The 23,242-nt window shown below is 62.0% G+C and overlaps 3 protein-coding genes across 13 annotated transcripts in view; 2 read left to right on the forward strand and 1 right to left on the reverse strand.

Moving 5' to 3' along the window:
- TOM1L2 (target of myb1 like 2 membrane trafficking protein) overlaps window positions 1-5,703 on the forward strand; it is a 62,083-nt gene extending 56,380 nt beyond the window's left edge. For all 3 annotated transcript variants that reach the window (XM_064461465.1, XM_064461466.1, XM_064461467.1), the window contains one exon: window positions 13-5,703. In XM_064461465.1, the coding sequence (XP_064317535.1) occupies window positions 13-161 (149 nt within the window). In that variant the 3' untranslated portion in view covers window positions 162-5,703. The remainder of the gene's footprint in view (window positions 1-12) is intronic.
- Window positions 5,704-10,073: 4,370 nt separating this feature from the next.
- SREBF1 (sterol regulatory element binding transcription factor 1) lies at window positions 10,074-20,699 on the forward strand. 5 transcript variants are annotated; one of them, XM_064461476.1, is made up of 19 exons: window positions 10,075-10,332; window positions 13,797-14,180; window positions 14,341-14,510; window positions 14,583-14,723; window positions 14,802-15,020; window positions 15,107-15,221; window positions 15,317-15,528; window positions 15,881-16,085; window positions 16,677-16,861; window positions 17,014-17,275; window positions 17,362-17,528; window positions 17,636-17,804; window positions 17,881-17,989; window positions 18,066-18,175; window positions 18,272-18,404; window positions 18,586-18,748; window positions 19,017-19,202; window positions 19,286-19,397; window positions 19,625-20,699. In XM_064461476.1, exons 1-19 carry the CDS (start codon window positions 10,227-10,229, stop codon window positions 19,846-19,848), a joined length of 3,372 nt encoding a protein of 1,123 aa, XP_064317546.1. In that variant the 5' UTR covers window positions 10,075-10,226; the 3' UTR covers window positions 19,849-20,699. The 5 variants fall into 5 exon arrangements, with proteins under 5 accessions (XP_064317544.1, XP_064317546.1, XP_064317543.1 ...); XM_064461475.1 differs by lacking the exon at window positions 10,075-10,332 and adding an exon at window positions 12,649-12,953; XM_064461477.1 differs by lacking the exon at window positions 10,075-10,332 and adding an exon at window positions 12,700-12,953 and having other exon boundaries at window positions 18,063-18,175.
- A 411-nt stretch (window positions 20,700-21,110) lies between these two features.
- Window positions 21,111-23,242, reverse strand: part of RAI1 (retinoic acid induced 1) — a 76,640-nt gene continuing 74,508 nt past the window's right edge. For all 5 annotated transcript variants that reach the window (XM_064461472.1, XM_064461468.1, XM_064461471.1 and 2 more), the window contains one exon: window positions 21,111-23,066. In XM_064461472.1, coding sequence (XP_064317542.1) covers window positions 23,052-23,066 — 15 coding nt within the window. In that variant the 3' untranslated portion in view covers window positions 21,111-23,051. The remainder of the gene's footprint in view (window positions 23,067-23,242) is intronic.

A 23,242-nucleotide genomic window follows, 5' to 3' on the forward strand; every position in this document is an offset into this window, starting at 1 on the left:
TTTGCATTGCAGAGTTCGACAAATTTTTAGAAGAGCGAGCCAAAGCGGCGGAGATGGTTCCCAATCTGCCATCCCCTCCCCTGGAAGCCCCCACCCCTCCGACAAATCCTTCCAGCAGGAAAAAGCAAGAGCGCTCGGAGGATGCCCTCTTTGCACTGTGAAGATTGCTCTTAGCCGCCCTCCCACCCCTGTGCTCTGCAGGCGAATGTCGCTGTACGGCCACTTTGTCCTCCCACAGTACTTGGCTAACAACGATCCTCTTCCCCCTGATTTCATAGATTGCTTCTCCTTCCCCCCCCTCCCCAAACAATCCACCCCCACAAGCTGACTCTTTCTATTTAAGTCCAACACTACTCCTGCCAGACCACGATTTTCCAGCATTCGCTTAATCCCCTCCTTCCTATCCCAGCTGCACAAAACCAGCTCTTGATGCTGAAAACCCCTTTAGAATGCATGAGTACGTCACACTGTGTTGAAACAAAAGCCCAGAGGGGAGAGAGCAGCCTTGCCCTTCAATTTATGTAGGGATCATCCTCTTCTGTAGGCAGGTCCTGCCAAGTAGACTGCTCTGTCGATCAGCATGTAATTGACTGAGCTGGAATGTTCAGGAGGAGTGTGTCTTTATTTTTAGATAAAATGTTAATGTATTGGCTTTCGTGTCGGATTCGACAGCAAGGAACAACTGTTCCCCTTTCAACATGTGCTTCACAAGTTAAAATCCTTTACTCTCCCACTCACACATCTCCCGGTACCATATGGTGGTCGCTTTTCTCCACTTTGTGCGGCATTTCATATTCTAAATCTCACAGGGTATTTTTTTCCTTGTGTTTTATCTGGGCTTGCTCTAATTTGAAAGCAGTCTGTTGGCCATGTCCAGTAGCTCTGGCAGTTGACAAGAACGAAAAACACTGAGCTGAATGGATGCTGTAACGTTAGCGCATGAAGCATTTTGCTCTTTGGGAGAGCATTCCCACATGAGGATTTTTTTCTAGCGTGTTTGCCTTTTAAAATAGCTAGGTTATTTTTTCCTTACCTTAGATTCCTTCTTCAGTGACTGTAGAGCTCTGCATTTGTCTCAGCTGTTGTAAATAACATCCATGCGGATGGATGGGACTTGCTCATGGACCGGGTGTGAACTGAGGTTCCTGGATTCCCTGCTGTGCCTGGTAGGACAGACATGCTGGTTCTTGGTGGTAGGTATGAGAAAAAGAGGCAAACCTCACAGAGGCTTGTACGAAAATGCTGAGGGAGATGGTTGCCGTGGAGGGATTAGCCATGCCTGCCTGAGCTGGAGGAGAAACTCATTTCCTTCTAGGTTTGGGCCTGAGAAAGTGTTGGATGATTGTGGCCATGCTATTTGTAAGTTTTGGCGTGTCTTTTGATACCTTTGCCCCTTTATTAACACACAGCTCCTACAGAGTTGCAGTCTCCCTCCTCTCTGTGCAAACAAGCATATTCCCTTGCTTGCCAGAGGCACAGCCGAGAGTGCTGCTCTTGCTGGAGCTGCCAGAAGGGATTCCAGCATGTGTGCCTGCCTTGCTGGGCTGACAAGCAGAGCTGGAGCAGGCAGCTCCAGCCATCGCTGCATCCCCCAGCATGTTCCTTGGTAGGAAGCCAGTGGCACAAGATGGCAGGATCAAAGGGAGAGCTGAATGCTGCACGGCAGGGAGAATCTCCTGTCCTGACAGGGAGGCACTTTATCAGATGAACGCCCATGCAGGCAGCAGCACTCCAGCCCCTCTTCCTCAGGGCACTTGTCTTAGGCAACCAGCCACTTTGTTCTGACTTGGCATGTCTGAGCTTCCCAGGATGCTGATGTGTGTCGAGCTCCCTCAGAAGTTGTTCTAGATCGAGAAGCTGTGCTATAAACAGCTGATGTGAAAGTAGTAGAAGCTTTTATCTGAGCGTAGTTGTTTCACCTCATAACATTCTCCAGAGTACACCACGCTTTGGTAGGTTGTGACACACAAAACCTTTTACCAAATGGCCCGATTGCAGCACTGATGGTCTTTGAGAGTGGTCATGTTAATCTTCAGAGGGAAGCGTTGTTTGGTGCAGGATTTCCAGGCTGTCCCAGGTTAGATGTCATTCTGTGCTGTCCCTGCTCATCCTCTCCTCAGTCTTGCCCTGCCTGCATCCTCTTCCAGGATCCCTCCATATGTAGCTGGACCCAGGCAAGGCTGCCCTGCCACCCCGCATCACTGACTTGGCACCTTGTTGCTGCTCCGTAGCTCACTGCTCCCTGTCAGCTCTGCACTGTGCAGAAAGTAGCGTGGCTTGCAAGTGGACAGGGAAAATCTGTGTAAGGATGGAGATAGCTTGGAGATCAAGCTACCTCTTCTCCCCACTTGCTGGCTGTTCTCTCCAGCTGCAGCCTTTCTGTGTGGGTCTGGAGAGGGTTTCTCTCCATTTCATCTTCTCTGTGGCTAATGGAAGGTGCCAGGGTAGTCTGCCTTGGCTGCATGTATGCATCGCTGCGCTCGCTCTTCACATAAGGTGAGCCCAGTGCTCAGATACTGGCTGCCAGACACCCTGCTGCCAGCTCCTGCCAGACCCTGCCTTTCTGCAACACGTCAGACGTGGCCACCAGCTCCCAGAAACCTGAGGAAACTCTGCAGTGACGCTGTTTTGATATCAGACAGTGTCTGATGATTGCCTGAGCAGTCTTGCCAGCACAGAACGAATTGTTGGTATTCCTGTCAATGCAAAAAGCTCTGTGGGTGTTTTAAGTGTGTATTTTCTCTTCTAAATCCTTGAAACACATTGACCCTGTAAATGGCTACATCAGGTGATTCTAAGCATGTTAATCCAGCTTCCCTGCCAAGCCAGAGGAGATAATCGCATTGCTCAAGCGTGGGGACATTGTCAAATGATGCTGAGTGGCAAGGATATCACCAGCGCTGTCACCAGAGCCCCCGTGCAGGCTGGCTCTTCTTCCCTGCCCCTAAGCAAAAAGGGCGGAGTGGAGGCAATGTGTGCTGTTAACGCTTCTTTCTGTCATGCTAAACCTGTCCTGGGACCTCCAAGCTGTTGCTTTGGAGGGAATCTGGTCCCTTTCTGGAAGATCTTGCAGAGCTGTCAGTGACTGCTCCCTCTGACTGGGGAGGAAAAGAGATGAAACGGCAAGGCTGGGGCTGAGGGGAGATAAGGAGCGTGTGTTGGTGTAACTCAAGGGACTCTCTTCTGTCCTTGCAACCTCAGGCACTCCGTGGTCCCCACTGACACCCCGCGTTATCTGCTGGAAAGCAAAGGCACAGTTTGCAGGCGATAGCAGGTGCCGGCAGCACAAGCAGTGGCTTTGCTGGAAGTAGGGCAGCACTCGGGAGATGCCTTCCTTGGGAGGTGTGCGCTCTGCCTGGGGCCATGGCTGAACGTCCTTTGGTGGGACCCTTGGTGGGTCTGGTAAAAACACAGCCCTGCTGCCATTTAAATTTGGAGCCCAGGTCCGTCAGACCTGGCTCTGGTGGGCTGAGCACGTGGGGGCTGGAAGCACTAAAGGCAACACAGCATGTGGCAGAACGGGTGGTTTAGCCCAAAGCTTCTTTAACAAATGTAAGAGCTATGCTAGAGCTTCCCTAATATCCTGTATCAGGATCTCTCACCTTCCCCATCCTCTTGTGGTCTGCAGAAAACCTGAGCGGTGGAAACTGTTTGAGGGAAAGGGAAGGGGGTTTTCACTTCAGAAGGCTGACCTCTCGATTTATTCTTCCTTCGCTTTCACTCTAAGTGCTTCCTCTGTGCAAGTGGGCAGAGGACTTGCGCGGCTCCGACGCTTGCGAGAAGAGGGATGGAGCTGCAGCCTGATCCACTTTCCTTAAGGAATAACATCCCAAGGCTTTCTAGGCATATTAGGGATCACAGCTTGACACTCGATGACACTAAATTATTATTGGGGTCCTTTGTAAGTTCTAATCATAGCCTATTCTAGGTTAAAATATTTATTTTGTCAATATATTTTCTTTCCAGTGTGTTTTTTTAACCTCTTCTGTTAACCCTTCATGTGCTGAGATGTAAGAAATGAATGGTTTCTATTTAAATACATCCTTTCAGGTTTTTTAATTGTTATTTGTAGATTTCAGCTGCGTCTTTGGCAGGTGTAATAGATAACAATGTGCTGTACAGATGTTTAGGGTGTTTAGTATGTAGGTAAAGCTCATAGGAGAATTGCTCATAAAAACGTAGCATGGTGTCTCTTAAAGGGAACAGCATAAATGCAGAGACTGGTCCTTACCGGGACCCTCATGTAGCCTCCAACATACCTTTCCCCTTCCGATTATCACAGCCTCCATCTCTGAAATGTGCTGATCAAGTCGGCTCTGCCAATTCCAGGGCTGTTTTTACCCCTCCAAGCTAAAGAAGGATTTTAGTGGGGTTTTTCCTTCGTTTGACTTTGTTTGGCTTTTCTGTGGGGGATACATTGGCTGTTTCCACTTCTAAATGGAGGACTCAGCAGAGCTGGCCGTGGTGGCGAGATGTTTCCCTCCAGTGGTGGAAGAACAGATCCGGGCGGTGGTTTCGGACCCAGGGCAGGGGTGATGTTCCCCCTCCGTAAGCTGCCGCAGGATCTGGGCCCACGCTCCCCCGGCACCCCGGCCAACGCAGCCTGTTCCTGTTCCTCTATTCAATGCTCTCCTGCTTTCAGCCTTGAGGACAGGACACGCGGACCAGGAGAGCAAACACAGCGGCATTTTCAACAGTCTTTTTCGCCCGATGAGTTGTCAGGTGTCTTGTGGCTGCTGGGAGTCCTGTGGAGTGGGAACTGCTTGTGCTATCTCCATCCCCAGCCCAGCCTCATCCAGCTCAGTCATTGTTTACCTCCTAAATGCTAACCGCAAGGCTTGCAGAGCCTACCCTGGAAAAAAACAGCTCAGGACAGTTATTTTTATGGAAATAATGAAGCAGGCAATCAGTGAGTGGATTTAGAGCCTTCTTGGAGGTAACCCTTCAGCTGCTGGGGGCACCCACCTGCCCTTGCCCACCAGCAGAGGAGAGGAGGCAGGAATCCCCTTGCCAGGTGCCCAGAGGCGTTGCTGGTGCCCATGCAAGCACCTTCCGCTCATCCCTCCCGAACTGCAGCCTCCGGAGCGGGCCGCGCCTGCGTGCTCCCTCCCCAGGCCGCCAGCCCCAGCCTCCCCGCACCGCGCCCCTGGCACTGGCAGCAGGTTGCGCCGCCATCCAGGAGAGAGGCGAGGTTGTGTTTCACCGAGAGCTGATGGGCTTTAGAGCCGCGCCGAGCTCCGGTGCCGGTTCTCTTTAGCCCGTGGCAAACCTACGCCAAACTTCCCACCCTGCTCTGTGTTTTTATGAGTACGAGCTCCTCATTCTGTACATGTTATTATGAGCTATCGTTAACCCTAGACATGTAACCTGTGCAATAGCTTCTCTGTATATTACAGCTGTAGGCTTTCCAGATAAAAGTCGATAATATTTATTTACTGAAGATATTGGATATTTTTTTGTTTGGGAGCGGGGTAGGGGGAGAAGGGGGACATAAATGTTTAAAGGGATTGACCAAGAAAAGAGAAACAAAATACACAAAGAAACCCAACACTAAAATGTTGCTGTATTCATGTAGAAAGCGTTTACGTTAAGTACAATACAACTGTATTAATCTGCCATTGTTTAACTTGCTCCAGAAATCATCTCTACTTTGGTTCCTGCATGTGAGATACTCCAATAAATACACTACTAGTGTGACCTGGAGGATGGTATCCGTCTGTCTCTCAGGTGGTGTCTGGCTGTGCTCCACCGCCCGGCCTGAACGCACGGTACGAGTGAGCGCGGGAGGCACGCACGGTCTGCAGCTGCCCTGCGGTGCCGTCAGATGTCAAAACACGACACAGGCTTTTGGGAATCCTCGGCTTCCTCCAGATGACAGAGGCCTGGGTATTCTCACCAGGAGAAGGGTTGTCCCCAGCAGAAGATGCTCCTTGCGTCTTTACGTGGGTCTTGCTGTGCACGGTGGCGTGTTGCCACTGCTGGTAAATTCGTTCCCCACTAAATCTTTGGCGCATGCTTTGAGGCTACCCTCAGACAGGTCTTGGCACTCGGTGGGACACCTGCCCACCTTGCAGGGCTTGCCAGATGGTCCTTGGGGCGTAACTTCAGATCACCCGCCTTGGTGACCTAGAAAGTGACGGGTAAGGAGTTGTTTGCGCGCTGCAATGCAGGTGGTGTTCCCAGCCCGCGCAACGGGCAACTTTTCCTGACTCATCGGCCAGGAATTTGTTCCAACATCCTCATTTATGACGATGGTTTTGATGGGCAGAGGGAAGAGCAGCCATCTAGGAACCCTGGAGAAGTGACATGGCATTACTTCGGCCAAAACCGAACCAATATGTCAGAATGGGGCCCTCCGTCTTGCAAGTGGAGATCAAAACTAATGGCCTGTGGTTTAAAAGCTGCTTTGGGGAAGGGGTGTGTATGGAACAGCTTGAAAGATGGGTTTCCCCTCCTTGTAACTGCAGATTAGCATGCATTAAATCCAGCTCTGCCCCGGCTTGTTTACCATCACACCGATCACGTGCCTGACTGTGTCACATATATTCCGGTAGGTTCATGGCCCAGCTTTGCTGAGAAAGGTACGGAGCTGCCGCTGCCCTGACAGCAGAAATCGCACAAAAACCACCAGGTCATAAATTCCCAGCGCCATGCAGCAGGAAGGCTGCTGGAGCGGGGATCTGCTGCCTTCCAGCGGGGCTGCACCAGCCACGCTGTCTTCTGCAGCCCCACAGTTAAAGGCATGAGGCAAAGATCCCTCTAACACCATATTCTGTCTCCAACAGGGGCCGAAGTGGGTGCAAAGGGAAGAGTGTAAGAGCAGGACAAGCACGTGGGAACATTTTGTATGTGTCCCCCCACAGCCTCCTGCCGCTGGTGACATCTGGCTCCCCAACCCGAGCATGGCTTCCCTGTGGTTGTGAACCCTGATGGGCTTCTCCTCTCCAAACCTGCGTGGGCTCCCGCTGAGACCGCGCGAGCTCCCAGCACGAGCTGGAGGCTTCCGCAGATCCCAGCCCTCCACCGCAGGCTGCTGAGCCCTGGCACAGGGCATGCTGCAGAGCCCAGTACAGGCTGAGCCTCGGACGGGGTGCGTGTCCCTGCTTTCCAGCACTGGGCACCGAGTTTGGATCCCGATGCAAATGGGAAGAGACTACACGTGCATTTGCCTTTTCCCATTTCACCTCGGGGTAAATAAACCCCCGAGCGGAGGCTGTGCGGCACGCCAGAGTGCCATCGGGCCTGGCTGCGTGTTTACTCAAGCTGTGGCTCAGGACGGGATAGTTGACAAAGCAGAGTTACAGGTAGTAAAGGAGAGAAGAGGCTTTGAATCTGTTTGCGACATGAATTAATGATTAATGCCGCGCTCTGCCATAGCAAAACAAACCCTGGAGCACGAGGGATGCTGCGGGCTGGGAGTGGGGGATGTCAGCGAAGTCCTGGGCGGGCAGGGCTGCCTTCAGCACAGAGTTAAGGTGTGCTGGCAGGCGGCGAATGTCCAGGGGCTCACATGTACCTGGGCACAGCGTTTTGGGGGAGCCCACCCAGCTGAGCGAGGGGGGCAGCAGGATGACGGATGCTCCATGCATGGTGCCTGAGGCTGCCACATTTGGGCTCTGCAGCCGAAGCATGGCACGTCCTGGAGCCTGTCGCTGCCGCCGGTGTGGCTCAGGGCAATGCTCCACGCCGCCGGCGAGCCCTACACAGCCACCTGAGCTCGCTGCAGCCACGCGAGCCTGCCCGGCCGGCTCGGCAGCCAGAGCCCAACCATCTCACGGCCAGTTTGTTTTCTGTCTCATCCCTGCGGTTTCCTCCCAGCCTGCGCTTAGGAAAACGTCTCAGCGACTCCGGAGCAACCACGTGGCCCTGCTGCCATCCCCGCAGGACCGACATGATGTAATCGCGGGCCCTGAGCCGTGATGCAGAATCACTCCACTCCGGGCCGCTGCGCTTATTGGCTGCGTGGCCCTGGTCCTACAGGCGGGGTTTTCCCTACCCCGCAACCAAGCTTACCCCAGGGAGCCCCACCCTGCCTGGCATCCGTCGGCCTCCAAACCCGCCCCGTCCCACGGAGCTGCCAGGGTGCTTAATTCTTCCCCGTAGTGCAGAGGATGCTGCTTGTTTGCTTTGGTCCTCCCCAAGCAGGGAAAAGCATCGTGTGTGGGTCCCCGGGGTGCACATCCCCTCTGGCTCGGGGGAAGCTTGGGGTCAGGGAAGGAGCCCTGCAAAATCCTGCTTTGACCACAGCTTGTGTGAAAATAATGCCGTGTTTATGCGTGTGATTTCCCCCCTCTCCGTGTCTCACAGGGAAGGCTGTGTCCCAGGTCTCACGTGGGTTGTTAAAGGTGTGTGACTCTCTACATTCATGTGAGGCTGCCCTAAAGCCTCGCGGGGCCGTGGCACGTCCATCTCCCCAGCCCTGGAAACTTGCCCTCCACTCTTGCAAGCATGCAGACTGCTGCAAGGGCTTTCCTGAAAGCAAAGGGAAACCTCCCGCTGCCATCGAGCCTGGCTTCTCCATGGTGACCCCAATAAGAATGTGGGGGGGTGCACAGAGCCCCCTTCACCCCCACGGCAGGTTGTGGATCTCTCGAGGGTTTTTCTTTGGTAGCATTTGTTTAGTTTGCTGTGGACGAGAGGTGTCCGGGTGGCTGCCAGTGGCCTGTGTGCAGGTGACACTGCCCCAGCCATCGGCGTGGAGCTGAGCCAGGACTCCCTGGGCCCGTCCCCAGCTCGGGCACAGGTTAACGTCCCCAGCTTGAGGAGGCTCGAGTGGGCGCAAGGGTGCGGGGGGACTGGCAGGGCTGGGCACCCACGGCTCTGCCACCGCCACGTGCACACACGGGGTGCCCTGCGTGGTTGCCGGTGAGCCCCTTGTTGCGGCAGGGTTCCCCATGCCATGTGAGGGATCCCCATGTTCCACAGGGGAAACTGCTGTGCTCCTGGTTTTATGGTGCAGCCCGGCTTAATTAATTCACAGGTAGCCTCGGATTGTGCTCGGTGGTTCAGGAGACAAGAGGGCAAAGTTTCAGGGGGCCGATGTTGCAGCGCATTTTCTTTTCCTAATTTATTTTTCTTAAGAAAATGATAAGAATTAAGAAAATAATCCATTTCTTTTCCTAATATATTCCCAGCAGTAAGACAAACCACACAGCGCTGCAGGGTGTAGCGGTGTGGCCCTGCCCTAGCGTGAGACCCCCATGCCGAGACCCGCCCCCCCGTGGGCAGCCACAGCGCTGACCCTGATGGCACCAGTGATTTTCCTGGTTCCCACAGCTCGTGGCACCCAGGAGGGTGCGTGGGCTCAGCTGGGGCAGCACCGACCCTTCGGCAGCCCCTTATGGGGCTGTGGGAGCTTCTGCCACCCTGGGCTGTGCCACGGTCAGGCGGCGGTGCTGGGACTTGCACTGGACCCTGGAGCAGGGAGGAGGAAGGCAGATCCCCGCAGCCTGCCTCTGCATTGGAAACCACAAGAGCCTCGAGAGGTGACACGGTGGCCCTGGCACGTGGCCTCCACGAGGTGCTGGGGGTTACAGCAGCCACGGCCACCCCCTTCTCCCCACTGTGGCCCTCCTACCGGCTCCCACGTGGGCCCCGATCCAGGGCGAAGTGGAATTTAACGCCCAGCCTAGGTGTTTAGAGCCGAGCTTACGTAATTGGTGCCTGTCCCAAGGGCTCGGTGACTGTCCCCGCGGCTCGATGACTGTCCCCAGGGCTTGGTGACTGTCCCCAGGGGTTGGTGCCTGTCCCAAGGACTCGGTGGCTGTCCCAGGGGCTTGGTGATTGTCCCCAGGGGTTGGTGGCTGTCCCCGGGGTTTGGTGCCTGTCCCCAGGGTTGGTGGCTGTCCCCAGGGTTGGTGGCTGTCCCCGGGGGGGGTGGTGACTTTCCCGGGGAACTGCTGCCCTGCTCAGGGGCTGCAGCCTGCCTTGCTCCCTGCTCCGGTCCCGGTGCACCACCTTCCTACCAGCCCGGTGCTGCCGGGGGTCCCGGCGCGGTGCGGCGGTGCGGCGGGTGCCGGTGCCGGCGGTGCGGGGCGGGGAGGCAGCCGCGGGGCGGGACGCGGCGGCGGATCCGCCTCCATCCCCTCCCTCCTTCCCCTGCCCGGTAGCAGGTCTGGACACGGTTCGCGGGAGCAGCTTGGCGGCTCGTCCCCTTCCTCCCTCTCCCCGGGCCAGCGCGGCCATGGCGGGCGGGCGGCCCCGCCGCTCCTAGAGCCGCCGCCGGGATGAGCGGCCTCGCCTTCGACGACGCGGCCCTGGAGGGGTTGGCGCCGTCCCTCGGCCTCTCCGGGGCCGGCGACATCGACACGGCCCTGCTCAGCGACATCGAAGGTGCGTCCCGACCGGGCAGCGGCGAGTGGGGCCGGGCTCGGTGCGCGGCCGGGGCCGGGCTGGCGGCAGAACCGGGGCTCGGTGCGCGGCCCGGCCCGGGCTGGCGGCAGAACCGGGGCTCGGTGCGCGGCTCGGACCGGGATGGCGGCAGAACCGGGGCTCGGTGCGCGGCCCGGCCCGGGCTGGCGGCAGAACCGGGGCTCGGTGCGCGGCCCGGCCCGGGCTGGCGGCAGAACCGGGGCTCGGTGCGCGGCTCGGACCGGGCTGGCGGCAGAACCGGGGCTCGGTGCATGGCCCGGACGGGGATGGCGGCAGAACCGGGGCTCGGTGCGCGGCCGGGGCGGGGCTGGCGGCAGAACCGGGGCTCGGTGCGCGGCCGGGGGATGGGCTCGGTGCGATACCGGGGCTCGGTGCACAGCCGGGACCGTGCTCGGTGCATGGCCGGGGCTGCAGAGACCAGTCTCGGTGCACGGTCAAGCAACCGGGGACCGGGCCATAAGCGGTGGAGCCGGTTCGGTGCATAACCGGGACTCGGTGCGCGGCCGGGCTGAAGGCAGCGGGCTCGGTGCGCGGCCGGCGAACCGGGGCGCAGCCGGAGAGACCGGGCTCGGTGCCGGAACCCGGCGTGGGTTGGGGGGGACACCCCGAGCTGCTGGAGCCGCGGGGTCGGTGCAGGGCCGGGCGGTTCGGGCTGGCCCCGTTACCGGGGCTTGGGGAGGAGCGGGGTCCAGGGGGATGGGGGGGGGGTGACACGACTGGACACCGGGACCCCTGGGCTGGCGGTGCCGGTACTGGGACAGCCCCGACGGGGCCCCCGCCGGCCGCAGCATCGTGTCGCTTCTAGCCCCGCCCCCCGTGACGTCACCGGCGGGGTTACTCCCGGTCATTCCCTCCAGGACGCCTGGGTTCCCCGAACCACCCACCCGGGATGGGAGGGGCGGGGGTGTGTGGGAGGCTCTGCACCAGCCCTGGCGCTGAGCGGAGCATCCCTGGGGCTGGGACCCATCAGCACCCACCTCCCCACCCAGCTGGGGGGCCGTGGGATGGGGATGCTGCCCCAGGGGACCCTGCTCCCCAAGGGGACCTGCTCCCCAGTGCCAAGGGGACCCGATCCCCAACGGGTCCCGCTCACCACTGCCGCGCCACCAAGATCTTACCAGTGCTGGGTGCAGCGTCACCATGGCTTTAGCCAAAAATTGGGTTTCCCAGGCCTTGGCCAGCCCCATGCCCGGGGCTGCGCTGGCTCTGCGCAGGCCAGTAGAGCCGGTGGAGCACGTGGCGAAGCAGGCACGGGGATGGCCGAAGCCTCCAACGGTGCCAGGAGCCATATCTCCGCTGGGAGCCGGGGCGGAGGTGGCATCCCAGGGCTGGAGGCTCATCCCAGTGGCAATCGGGGCGGATCAGGGCAGATCCAGGTGCCACCTGCCTCCCCCGGCGAGGTTTTGGCGTGGGAAGGGAGGGATGGGAGCTGCAGGCGGGCAGGAGCGATGATCCGGAGTTGTGCTGTGTCCCCGTGGGTCCCCTAGAACCTGTGCCAGGGCTGAGCGGTGCCCAGCACAGACTGGCTGTGTCTCGCCATGGGCTTTTGCCACGCTCCTTTGCCTCATGGCTGTCCAGGCCACCTTGTGCCCCACTGTTTCCCCACGTGGCCTGACATTCCACGGGCCATGGGTTTGCCACCAGTCCCTGGGTAGCCACAGGTTGTCCCTTGTCCCTGTGCCTACCCCAGGGTGACTGTGGGACATGCACCCAGGGCTGTGGGTGCCCTGTGCCCACTGGGACCTGCCAGGACCCACAGCTGTGCCCCACAGGCTCCCATGGCCTGAAGCAGCAGGGTTGGGGCAGCCGTGGCACTGCTGGGTGCCCGTGTCGTACTGCTGGCATGGCTGGTAGTGGGTGTCATGGGATTGAAATACCTGGTAGGCACCGGGTGGTTGGGAGAGCCGTGCCCACCCTGAGGACTGAGCAGCAGGAAGGGGGTGGCCAGGAGGGAGCACCCTCTCTCTGCACCCCCAGACTTTGCTCTCTTGTCCCTGGACCACCAGGGAACTTTGGGGGTCTCTTCAGCGGGGGGGGGGGGTTGAGGCTGGGAGCTCCCCTGGAGGGAAACCCACCTGCGCAGAGGGGGGTGCCAAGAGCTGGATGTCTTTGTGGGGAAAATGGGGCTGTGCAACGACCCTGGTCCTTGTGGGGCGTCTCCTCTGGGCGCTGGGCATCGAGTGAGGAGTGTCACGTCGTGTTGGCCAGACGCAGGGGGCGATGGGGCATGGGGCGAAGGGGTTAACGGCAGCTGACCCCAAGTAACCGCTGGCGGGTTACAGCAGGGTGCCCGGGAATAACCCGCTGCCGGGCTCACCTTAGTGTGGCCGCGGGGCTGTCTGGGGGCGGCGGGTGGCCGGCGGGCGCGCGGGCGGCGATTGGCGGAGTTGCATCACCCCATCGCCGGCCTCGCTCCAGGCCTGGCGCGGGCAGCAACGGGGAGGGCTGGCGGGGAGGAGGCGAGAACATGGCTTTAAAATATCCCGGTGCCTCATCACGGCCCGGCATGAGGCTGAGCGGGGGCCGCAGCCAGCTACCAGTGACCCCACCTGCACCTGCCGGCATGGAGTGCGCCTTCGAAGGTACCCCCTCCTCACCATCCTCCTCCTCCCCGTCTGGCAGGGTCACCGCTGCAGCCCCTCTCGGGGTGCTGTACCCCATGGGGGGGGCATCTGGGGGCACCTTGGTGGGGGCATCCTGGGGGTGTGTGCATGAGGGGTGCGCCTGGGGGTACCGCCGTGGGGGCATCCCAGGGCGCTTTGGGGGGAGCATCCCGGGACGCCTCAGTGGGGGCACTTCCAGACGCCCTGATGGGTGGGTGTTGGGGTGTGTCCATGGGGACATCCCGGGGCACCCAGGTCCCGTTGAGCGAGGCTATTTAACCCTGTGCTTGCCCAGCTGCCCTCCTGGGAGGTGCGATCGGCAGGTACACCTGGCACGGGGGTCTGGCACATCCCAGGCGTGCCACCCCTCTGTCCCAGCGCGAGCACCCCCTTCCCTTGGTACAGGGGCTGCTTTGGGGGTTGTCGGGGTTTCCAGTACAGGATAAAATGAATGAGTTGGCACAAGCCCGTCTCTTCCCCCCTCGACCTCAGGAATGGGCTGAGAGCTGCCCTGACACCCCCAGACCTGGCTGGAAAACTCTGACGGCTGGTGGCCAGGCCCCGGCACCCCCGTTGCGAGCACCGTGCCTCAGTTTCCCTGCTGGCAGGGTGCCTGGGAGGCTGTGAGGAGCAGGGCACAGCAGATTCCTGGGCTCTCAGGGAATTTTGTCCCTGTGTTATGGGGATCTGTCCCCAAAGTGCTGAGCTGTGGGGTGGGCAGCATGGGGCCAGCCCAGGGACCCTCAGAGCTTTGGGGGCCCTTTGGCAGGTGTGGGGCCGGGACAGCCACTGACAGCGTGGGGTTGGGGGGTTGTTTTGCAGACGTGCTCCAGCTGATCAACACACCGGACAATGACTTCTCGGGGCTGTTTGACTCACCGTTCAGTGCCCCCGACAGCGCCATGCCCCTGGGACTCCCCCCCACCCCAGGCACCCTCAGCACCTACATGGGGCCCAGCGAGCCTCCCTCTGCCACCCCCACCGGCAGCGTCTACCCTGGACCCCCTGGGATGGCAGCCTTCTCCCCGCAGCCCCCAGCCCCGCTCCTGCCAGCGCCGACCCCGGGTGTCAAGGAGGAGCCGGTGGCCATGACCAGCAGCCAGCCCCAGCCTGGCGTGATGCTGGCCCCCAGCTTCGTCCCCACATCCCCCGGCCAGTTCAGCCCCCAGCCCTTGGTGGGCTACCAGAACCAGCACAGCTTCTCCGGTGAGGATTTGGGGGTGCAGGGAGGGGTGAGGCTCCCTGGGTGGGGGGTTGCTGTGGGGGGTGGGGGCCTTGCTGGACATGGGGATACCTCCCTATGGGATGGGGCTGCCCAGGGTGGTCCTGGGGGGTCTGGTGACGCTGTCCTCTGCTCCATGCCCAGCTGTGCAGCCTGGGGGTGCGGAGCAGGCCCTGCCCAGCCCCCTGCCCGTCCCACAGCCGAGCCAACCTGTGGCACTGCCTGGCCCCGTGCAGAACGTGGCACCCCAGCAGCTCCTGGCCCCCGCCACACCCACCACCCAGCCCGTCTCACCTCAGATCCAGCCGGTGCCGGTAAGCCCAGGGCCGAGGGTGGGGTGTCCCAGTGGCCTCCCCAGTGCCGCTGAGCCCACCCCCATCCCCTAGGTCCTGCTGCAGCCCCATTTCATCAAGGCTGACTCCCTGCTGCTGACGGCCGTCAAGACGGATGCCAGCAGCGCCAAGACGTCCAGCATCGCCTCCCTGGCCACCAGCACCAGTGGCTCTGCCACCCCGCTGCAGGTGCCAGTAAGTCCCTCTGCCGGGGAGCTCCGGGGTGGTGGGATGCTCTGGGACCCCCACTGACACCACCCCGCATCCCCACAGGCTCTGGTGAGCGGAGGGACCATCCTGGCCACGGTGCCGCTGGTGGTGGATGCCGACAAGCTGCCCATCAACCGGCTGGCACCCTGCGGGAAGCCGGCACTGGTGCAGAGCCGGGGGGAGAAGCGCACAGCGCACAATGCCATCGAGAAACGCTACCGCTCCTCCATCAACGACAAGATCGTGGAGCTCAAGGACCTGGTGGTGGGCACCGAGGCCAAGGTGGGAGACCAGGAGCTGTGGGATGTGGGCTGGGCAATGGGGGCTTCGCCCAGCATTTGGGCTGAGCTGTCCATGCCTGCCGGCAGCTCAACAAGTCAGCGATCCTGAGGAAGGCAATCGAGTACATCCGCTTCCTGCAGCAGAACAACCAGAAGCTGAAGCAGGAGAACCTTGCCCTGAAGATGGCCATGCAGAAAAACCGTGAGTGGAAGGGCAGGTCCCGGGGAGGGGCTCAGCCTCGGGGCTGGGGCTGCCGTATCCCCCCAGCACCCCTCAGCCTGCTCCGCTCCCCGCAGAGTCCCTGAAGGACCTGGTGGCCTCCTGCAGCAGGGGGGCGAAGGCGGAGGCCCCCATGGAGGTGGTGAAGGCAGAGGTGATGGAGATGCTGACGCCGCCGCCCTCGGACGTGGGCTCGCCGTCCCACAGCAGCCCGCTTTCGCTCAGCGGGGGCAGCAGCAACAGCAGCAGCGACTCGGAGCCCGACAGCCCCCTCTGCAACCACGGCAAGGTGTGGTGGGGCTGTGGGGGAGGTTCCCCTGCATCTGCTGCTTCACCCCGGCGGTGCCAAGAGCAAAGCACCCCAGATGCCAGCATGGGGGAAGGGGCCAAGACCCCTCATCTTGCTCCCTGAGGCTGTTCCTCACCTGAATTGGGGCTGAAGGGAGGGGTATGGTGGCATTCTGGGGTGCAGTGGGCTGCTGCACCCATGTCCTGTGCTCATGCCCCATGCTCTGTACCCCAAAATGTGCTCGGTGCCCCATACCCCATGCCCATACCCATGCCCCGTGCCCTATATCTCATGCCTGTGCCCCATCACCACACCCCATGCCCCGGGGCTCACAGCAGCTCTGCCCGTGCAGGTGAAGCAGGAGCACCCACCACCCTCGCCCAGCAGCCAGGGCATGCTGGACCGCTCCCGCATGGCCCTCTGCACCTTTGTCTTCCTCTGCCTCTCCTTCAACCCCCTGGCATCCCTCCTCCGGGGCTCTGGTGCCCCGGCCCCTGTGGGGAGCCCGGGCACCGCCGGCCCCGGCAGGAACATCATGGCTGAGTCTGGCACCGTGGGTAAGCTCTGGCATGGGGTGGGGACTCTTGGGGTGGAGGACATTGTGGTGGAGGCTGTTGGGGTGGTGGTCGTTGCGGTGGGCACAGGGTGGAGGCCACTGGGATGGAGGCTGTTGGGATAGGTGTGGGGTGGAGGCTGTCGGGGTGGAGGCTGTCAGGGTGGGCACAGGGCAAAGGCCGTTGGGATGGAGGTCATTGAGGCAGGCATGGGCTAGAGGCTGTTGAGGTGAAGACCGTCAGGGTGCAGGATTTTGGGGTGGGTGTGTGGTGGGGGCTGCCTGGGTTGAGGGTCTTGGGCGGAGCCCATGAGGGTAGAGGCTGTTGGGGTGGGCACGGGGTGAAGACTGTCGGGATGGAGGCTGTTTGAGGGGACACCATCAGAGTGGAGGTGGTCATGGTGGATGTGGGGTGAAAGCCATCAAGTGGGGGGTCTTGGGGTAGGTCTGAGACAGAAGACGATCGGGGTGGGGGGTGCTGGGGGGGATGGGGGTCAGAGGCCATTGCGGGGTGGGGATGGGGTTAAGGCTGCCGGGATGGAGACCCTGGGGTGGGTGGAGCAGGGAGGACAGCACTGACCCCCTCCCCGCACAGAGGAGCCGTGGGGGTGGTCACAGTGGCTGTGGCCCACGCTGGCCTTCTGGGCGCTGAACGCGGCGCTGGTGCTGGGGGCGGTGGTGCGGCTCTTTGTCTGTGGGGAGCCTGTCACCCGCCCCCACTCCGAGCCCTCCATCCTCTTCTGGCGGCACCGTCGGCAGGCCGACCTTGACCTCGACCGGGTAAGACCTGCCCCCTTTGCCCCACCCTGCATGATGTCACCTGCCCCACCCACCTTGGCCATGCCCCACTTGCCCCCCCCCACCTTCCATCCCACCCCCTGTGGCTAGCTCTGTCCCCCCGGGCTGACCCGCCCTCCCTGGGGGGGGCGCAGGGGGACTTCGCCCAGGGAGCCCAGCATCTTCGGACGGCACTGGGAGCACTGGGACGGCCACTGCCCGCCTCCCACGGGGACCTGGCCTGCAGCCTGCTCTGGAGCCTGCTGCGGCACCTGCTCCAGCGCCTCTGGGTGGGCCGCTGGCTGGCCGCCCGCGCCGGGGGGCTGCGTCCCGATCCTCCGCCACCGGCCCACGTCCGTCAGAGCGCCCGCGACGCCGCCATGGCCTACCACCGCCTGCACCAGCTCCACCTCGCCGGTAGGGCCCTGCGCCACGGAGGGGGACGGGGGACGGGATCCCTGCGTCCCCCCACAGCCCTGAGCCCCCCGTCCCCGTCCCCGCAGGGAAGCAGGCTGGGGGGCACCTGCTGGCCATCAACCTGGCGCTGAGCGCCGTCAACCTGGCCGAGTGCGCCGGTGACGCCATCTCCGTGGCCGCCCTGGCCGAGATCTACGTGGCGGCTGCCCTGCGGGTCAAGGCCAGCCTGCACCGCTGCTTTCACTTCTTGGCTGTGAGTGCGGGGCAGCCCCCTCCACCGTGGGGACAGGGCGGGAGGGTCCCCTGTGTCCCCTGGGACCCAACATTGGGTGCTCCCCTGACCCGCCGCTCCTCCCGCAGCGCCCCTTCCTCTGCAGTGCCCGGCGCGTAGCCCTGTCCCACGGTGGGGCCGTGCCCCCCGCCATGCAGTGGCTTTGCCACCCCTTGGGCCACCGCTTCTTCGTCGATGGGGACTGGGCTGTCAAGGGTGTCCCGAGGGAGACCATCTACAGCTCTGCCGGCAACCCAGGTAACCCCCGGCGCCCCCAGCACCTCTGTTTCGGGTGGAGGCGTACGTACCCGCTCACCACCCCTCTGTACCGCAGTGGACCCGATGGCGCAGGTGACCCAGCTCTTCCGCGAGCACCTCCTGGAGAAGGCGCTGTGCTGCGTGACCATGCCCGAGCCCGGCCGCCCCGCCGCCCAGGGAGAGGGGTAAGTGCCGGGGTGGGCACCCCGCTGCCTCCGCCCAGCATGGGGCCAGCCCTGCTCATGGCCCCTCTCCCAGCAGGCGCTTCTCTGATGCTCTCGAGTACCTCCAGCTGCTCAACGGCTGCTCTGATGCCAGCGGCACGCCTGGACCCGCACCGTCCATCAGCTCCAGCTTGGCAGCCGTCACAGGTGAGGCCGGCATCTGTGTGTTCCCCCCGGGACACTTTGTGTGGAGGGCCACAAGACTGGTGGGCACCTGGCTCCTGTGTCCCTCCCGCCCCACAGGCACCGACCCCGTGTCCAAGTGGTGGGCGTCCATCATTGGCACAGTTATTCACTGGCTGCAGGGAGACGAGGAGGGGGCCGAGCGCCTCTACCCGCTGGTGGAGACCATGCCCCGGGCGCTGCAGAGCTCTGAGTGAGTGCCGGGGGCATCGGGGACGGGGGTGACAGCTCAATGCAGACCTCCCTCCTTTTTGGGTTGGCACAGCCCTTGCTAATGCACTCTGAGCACTGCGGCTGTGCTGCCCCATGCCTGCCGAGGGGGTGTACGGCCCCAGCGAGGGGCTTGCCGTGACCGTGTGCCCCCCGCCTTGCAGGAAGCCCCTGCCCCGCACTGCCCTGCACTGCTTCAGGGCTGTCCGGGCTATGCTGAGCAAGCAGGACGGGAGCCAGGCCAGCCTGAGCCACTGCGAGAAGGCCAGCAGCTTCCTGCGGGAGAGCCTGGAGCTCGGCAGCCCCCCCAAAGGCACCATCGACAAGGTGAGCTGGGTTGGGGGCGCAAGGCAGCCGCCTGCCCTGGGTGAGGGGGAGCGCCCAGCCTTCGCGGGAGGTGCCCCCGGCCCTCGCGGGGGTGCATTGTAGTTGCATTGCATGTGTCAGACTGGGAGTGCAATGCCCCTGCCATGCAGCCCGGCGGGGGCCCCGCGCAGCAACGCCTGCCCGCAGGGATCTCCTCGGCCCCCCCCCGCCATCTGTCTGTCCGTCTGTTCGCCCCTCGCTCACCCAGCTCCCCTCGCTCCCCCATCAGGCGGTCCAGCTCCTGCTGTGCGACCTGCTCCTCGTCACCCGCACCAACCTGTGGCAACAGCAGATGAGTGTCAGCCAGCAGCGCAGCTGCCTCTACCAGGCGTCCGCCCTCGAGCTCCGGGGCTTCCAGCAGGACCTCAGCAGCCTGCGGCGCCTGGCCCAGACCCTCCGCCCCGCCATGCGCCGGGTGAGCCCCCTGACCCGCTTCCCGGCGCGTCCCCCTGTCCCCCACACCCAGCCACGCTCACTGTCCCCCCTGCCCCGTTCCAGGTGTTCCTGCATGAAGCCACCGCCAGGCTCATGGCTCGGGCCAGCCCCACGCGCACCCACCAGCTGCTGGACCGCAGCCTGCGGAGGAGAGGGGTGCAGGGCAGCAAAACAGGTGGGACACGGTGTGGGAGAGCACCCCTGGGTGCCACGTTCCCCGGGGACACCCCGCTTCCCACCCGCAGCACCCCAGCAGCGCTGGGCGATGGGGCATGGGGGCTTCCTTGCTTTGGTGGTGGCACCTGGGGTGGGCGAATGTCACCGTGCCGGAGCACCCAAGGGAGTGGCGGTGGCTTCTAGGGGTGCCCTTGGGGCTGACACCCCCTCGCTTCCCCCTTGTAGCCGGTGAGCCGGAGAGCCACCCCACGCCGCGGGAGCACGCCGAGGCCCTGCTGCTGGCTTGCTGCTACCTCCCACCCAGCTTCCTCTCGGGGCCGGGCCAGCGCGTGGGCATGCTGGCCGAGGCCGCCCGCACCTTGGAGAAGCTGGGAGACAAACGGACGCTGCACGACTGCCAGCAGATGATCATCAAGCTGGGCAGCGGCACCACCGTCACATCGGGCTAGCTGGGGAGCAGGGGGGGCACGCTGCCAGCCCCCCTGCTAGCCCCCCCTGGGTCCGGGATGAGGGGAAGGGATGGGGGGCTGGGAAGTGTGTGCCTCAGTTTCCCCCCTGGGACGGGAACCCCTTCTGCGAGAGGGTGTTAGGGAGTGGGTTTTAAGGTGAGGAGGTGGGCGGGTGGGGAGGGGCAGGGTGATGCCCGGCGCTACCGGCAGTGGGTGTGAAGGCTCCCGGCGTGGGGCAGCCGCGCGTGGGGCACCCCATGTGGTCTCTGCCACCCCATGGTTGTGACCCTGTCCTCAGCCTGCTTGGGTGATGGGACGTGGGGACCTCTAGTGACACTGTCACAGTATTGCATGGCACTGGGACGCTTGGCCAGCCTGGCCCCAGTGCCACCCAGTACCCGCCGGTGCACTGGCACAGGGTGGGGGCCCGTCCTCGCCCACCTCTCCTGGCGTCCCTGCTGCCTCCCCCCCACCCCCCCGTAGGTCCCGCTGCCGCAGGAGGGGCTTGGGGCACCTCGGCTTTGCCCCTGTTCTGGGGGGGAGGAGGTTTGGCCTCCTGGTGGTGGCTAAGGGCCCTCTCCCAGCCTATCCCTCCCCCTGCCAAAGCACTGACCAGCCCCCCCAGTTAGGAGCTGCCATCGCCCCTAGGCACAGCTGAGCCAGAGCGCTTTCGCAGAAGGGATGGCAGGGTGGCACGGCGCTCCTGGGGGGCTGGTGGGTGCCCTGTCCCCTTGCTGTGCCCCCCCCCTTTGTACATAGCCCCTAACCCTGCCCTCCCCCGCCTTGCCTTTTTAAACGGTATTTTCATAGTTGGAGAGTTTTGTACAGACAATTAAAGCTGATTATTTATACTGGTGTGTGCTGGAGTGGTGGGGTGGGGACAGACACCGAATTTGGGGGGCACACAGAGCCTGGCTGGGGCAAGGGGAACGCCCCCGCCCCCCCAGGCTGGGCATCCCTGGCTGTGGGTCCTGCATTGCCCCTGCAGGGGAGGGCTGAATGGAATGGGGGGGACACAAGGGTGGCAGGGACAGGGACACCAGGGGACAAGGGACCCCAGAGACACCCTCCTTACCCCAAGATGTGCTGAGGGTGCTCCCATACCCCAGCCCCATGGCAGCATCCTCTCCAGCCCAGCCCTACAGCATGACCCTCGGTGCTGGTGGCACCTGGGGACAAAGGGGCAGCCAGGGGCTGGCACAGCTCCATGGGACCCCTGGCAGCCCCCCGGGAAAAAGAGAGGCCACGAGCAGGGCGCCACGTACTTCCAAAACAATCGTTGTATCTTTATTGACGCTCTGAATGCAATGACCTGTTTTTTACTCTTAAGGAAAATAAACATCTTTTAGAAACAGCTTGTTACACACAATCTTCAGTGTGAAGCAATATACTAATAAGAACACTAGTCTTAACATTTACAGTCTTCATATATATTATATATATGTATATGTATACATATATATACACTATATAATGAGGCAATATATAATACACACGGTTTACCATTTTACAGTCATATGTACAAGATGTCACTAAAAATAGCCAGATTTCAGGCAACACTGCCAGGGACACCAGGATTTTTTTTTTCTTTAAATTAATTATTTTTATTATTTTTTCTCTCCCCCCCCCCGCCCTTTTTTTTTTTTTTAAATGTGTGTTTTTCACTCCCGTGTCCGAGGCAAGCTGCTGAAACGACAGACATTTTGTGGCCAGCAAACCTTGAGGGTGAGGGCTGGGTGGGACGGAGGGGACGCGTCAGCCGGCAGGGACACGGAGCTGGCTCTGCGGGGTCGGGTGGGACGGATGGGCCCAGGGCTGCACCCCGCCTTTGCAGGAAGCTCTGCAGGCTGGGGCAGCTGGTGGCTCTGTTTTTAGGATGGGATTTGGGGTTCATTCACCCTGGGTTGGTTATTTGCTACCTGTGCCAGGGTGTGGGTGGTGCAGGGCTGCGGTGTTCGGGCTGCAGAAGATTGGGGAGTCATGCAGGGCACCCTGTGGGGACATGGGTGGGGGGCAATCCCGGTGGTGGGCAGCCCCCCAGATCCCCCAAGGGGGCCGGGAAGGGAAGCGAAAGCCGAGGGAGCTGAGCGAACCCAGCACCCAGGGCAGTGACAGGTGAGCCAGGGCCATGCAGGGGGAGGAAGCAAGTGCCTCCTCCTCCTCTGGCAAGGACCCTGCTGCCGGCTGGAAGCCATTTCTGGGCTGCTTGCACCCTCTTGCACAGGATAAAACCCTGGGGTTCAGCACCCAGAGCCATGGGGGTTCAGCACCCAGAGCCCTGGGACTTGCACAAGCACAGGGAGCAAGAGGAGCCGCAGAGGAGGTGCTGGCGAGGCCGAGCAGAGGGAGGAGGGTGGGTTTTTGGGGTGCCAGAGAGCAGGACCAGGTGTCCTGGTCCCAGCAGTGCCCCATGGAGCGGGAGGGTGGTGGGTGCAATGGGCCGGGGGCCGGAGGGAGGGATCGGGGCTGGGGCAGCCCGGTGGGCACCCACCAGCCCAGGCAAGCACCCTTCGCCCCGGTGGGGACCCAGCCACCCTGTGCAGGGGCTGGCACCCCGGGACAGGCAGTGTGGGTGCAGGTGGGGGCAGACGGGAGATGGAAGAACGAAACGGAAAAAGCAGAGTGGTGTTTCAAACAGCAGGCCGTTGTTTGTCTTTTTTTTTCTCCTTTTTTTTTTTCTCCTTTTTTTTGTCTTTTTTTGCCTTTTTTTTTTTTTTCCTTTTCTCCGCCGCACGTATATACAGACAGACACCGTGAGGTTTGCTGAAGGCAACATCTCAGATCAGATCAGTGTGAGATATGGAGAGCCGGGACCCGCGGGGGGGTCCGGCGGCCCCACAGTAAGACAACATCGCCGGGACCCCCTTGTACACGGCCCCACCCCCGAACCCCCCCCTTCCCCCACCCCCCCACCCCCCTAGTGTGCAGCGATCCCGGGCCGGGGGTGGGGGGGATCCCGTTCCGCCTCCCGCTCGGCCAAGCCGGGTTTTGCCGGGACCCGGCAGGGGGTTGGATGGAAAACCCGGCGCTGGCTTTACCCGCCCGGAACGGGCTCGGGGAGGGGAAGGGGACGGGGCAGCAGCGCTGCGCCCACCTGCAGCGGGGCGACTCCCGGTACGGCCCGGCCCGGCCCCGCTCCGCTCCCGGGGCGCCGCCTCCTCCGCCGGTCCCTCGCTGGCGGCGGGACGGGTGCCCGCGGGGCGCTACACCGGCTGCCTCTGCGGGGAGAAGGGGGGGGGGGGGATGTCAGCGCGGTGGTCCGCTGGTGGGGGGTGGTTTGGCCCCTGGGTCCGGTCCCCGGGCTGGCGGGGGTGACCCCAGCAACAGCCTCCCTGCCCATCCGCGGATAATCGCGCGCCCACCCGAGATGCAGCATGTCAGCGCGCAGGGAAGG

The sequence above is a fragment of the Phalacrocorax carbo genome, chromosome 10 (genome assembly GCF_963921805.1).
Source record: "Phalacrocorax carbo chromosome 10, bPhaCar2.1, whole genome shotgun sequence".
Taxonomy (NCBI): domain Eukaryota; kingdom Metazoa; phylum Chordata; class Aves; order Suliformes; family Phalacrocoracidae; genus Phalacrocorax; species Phalacrocorax carbo.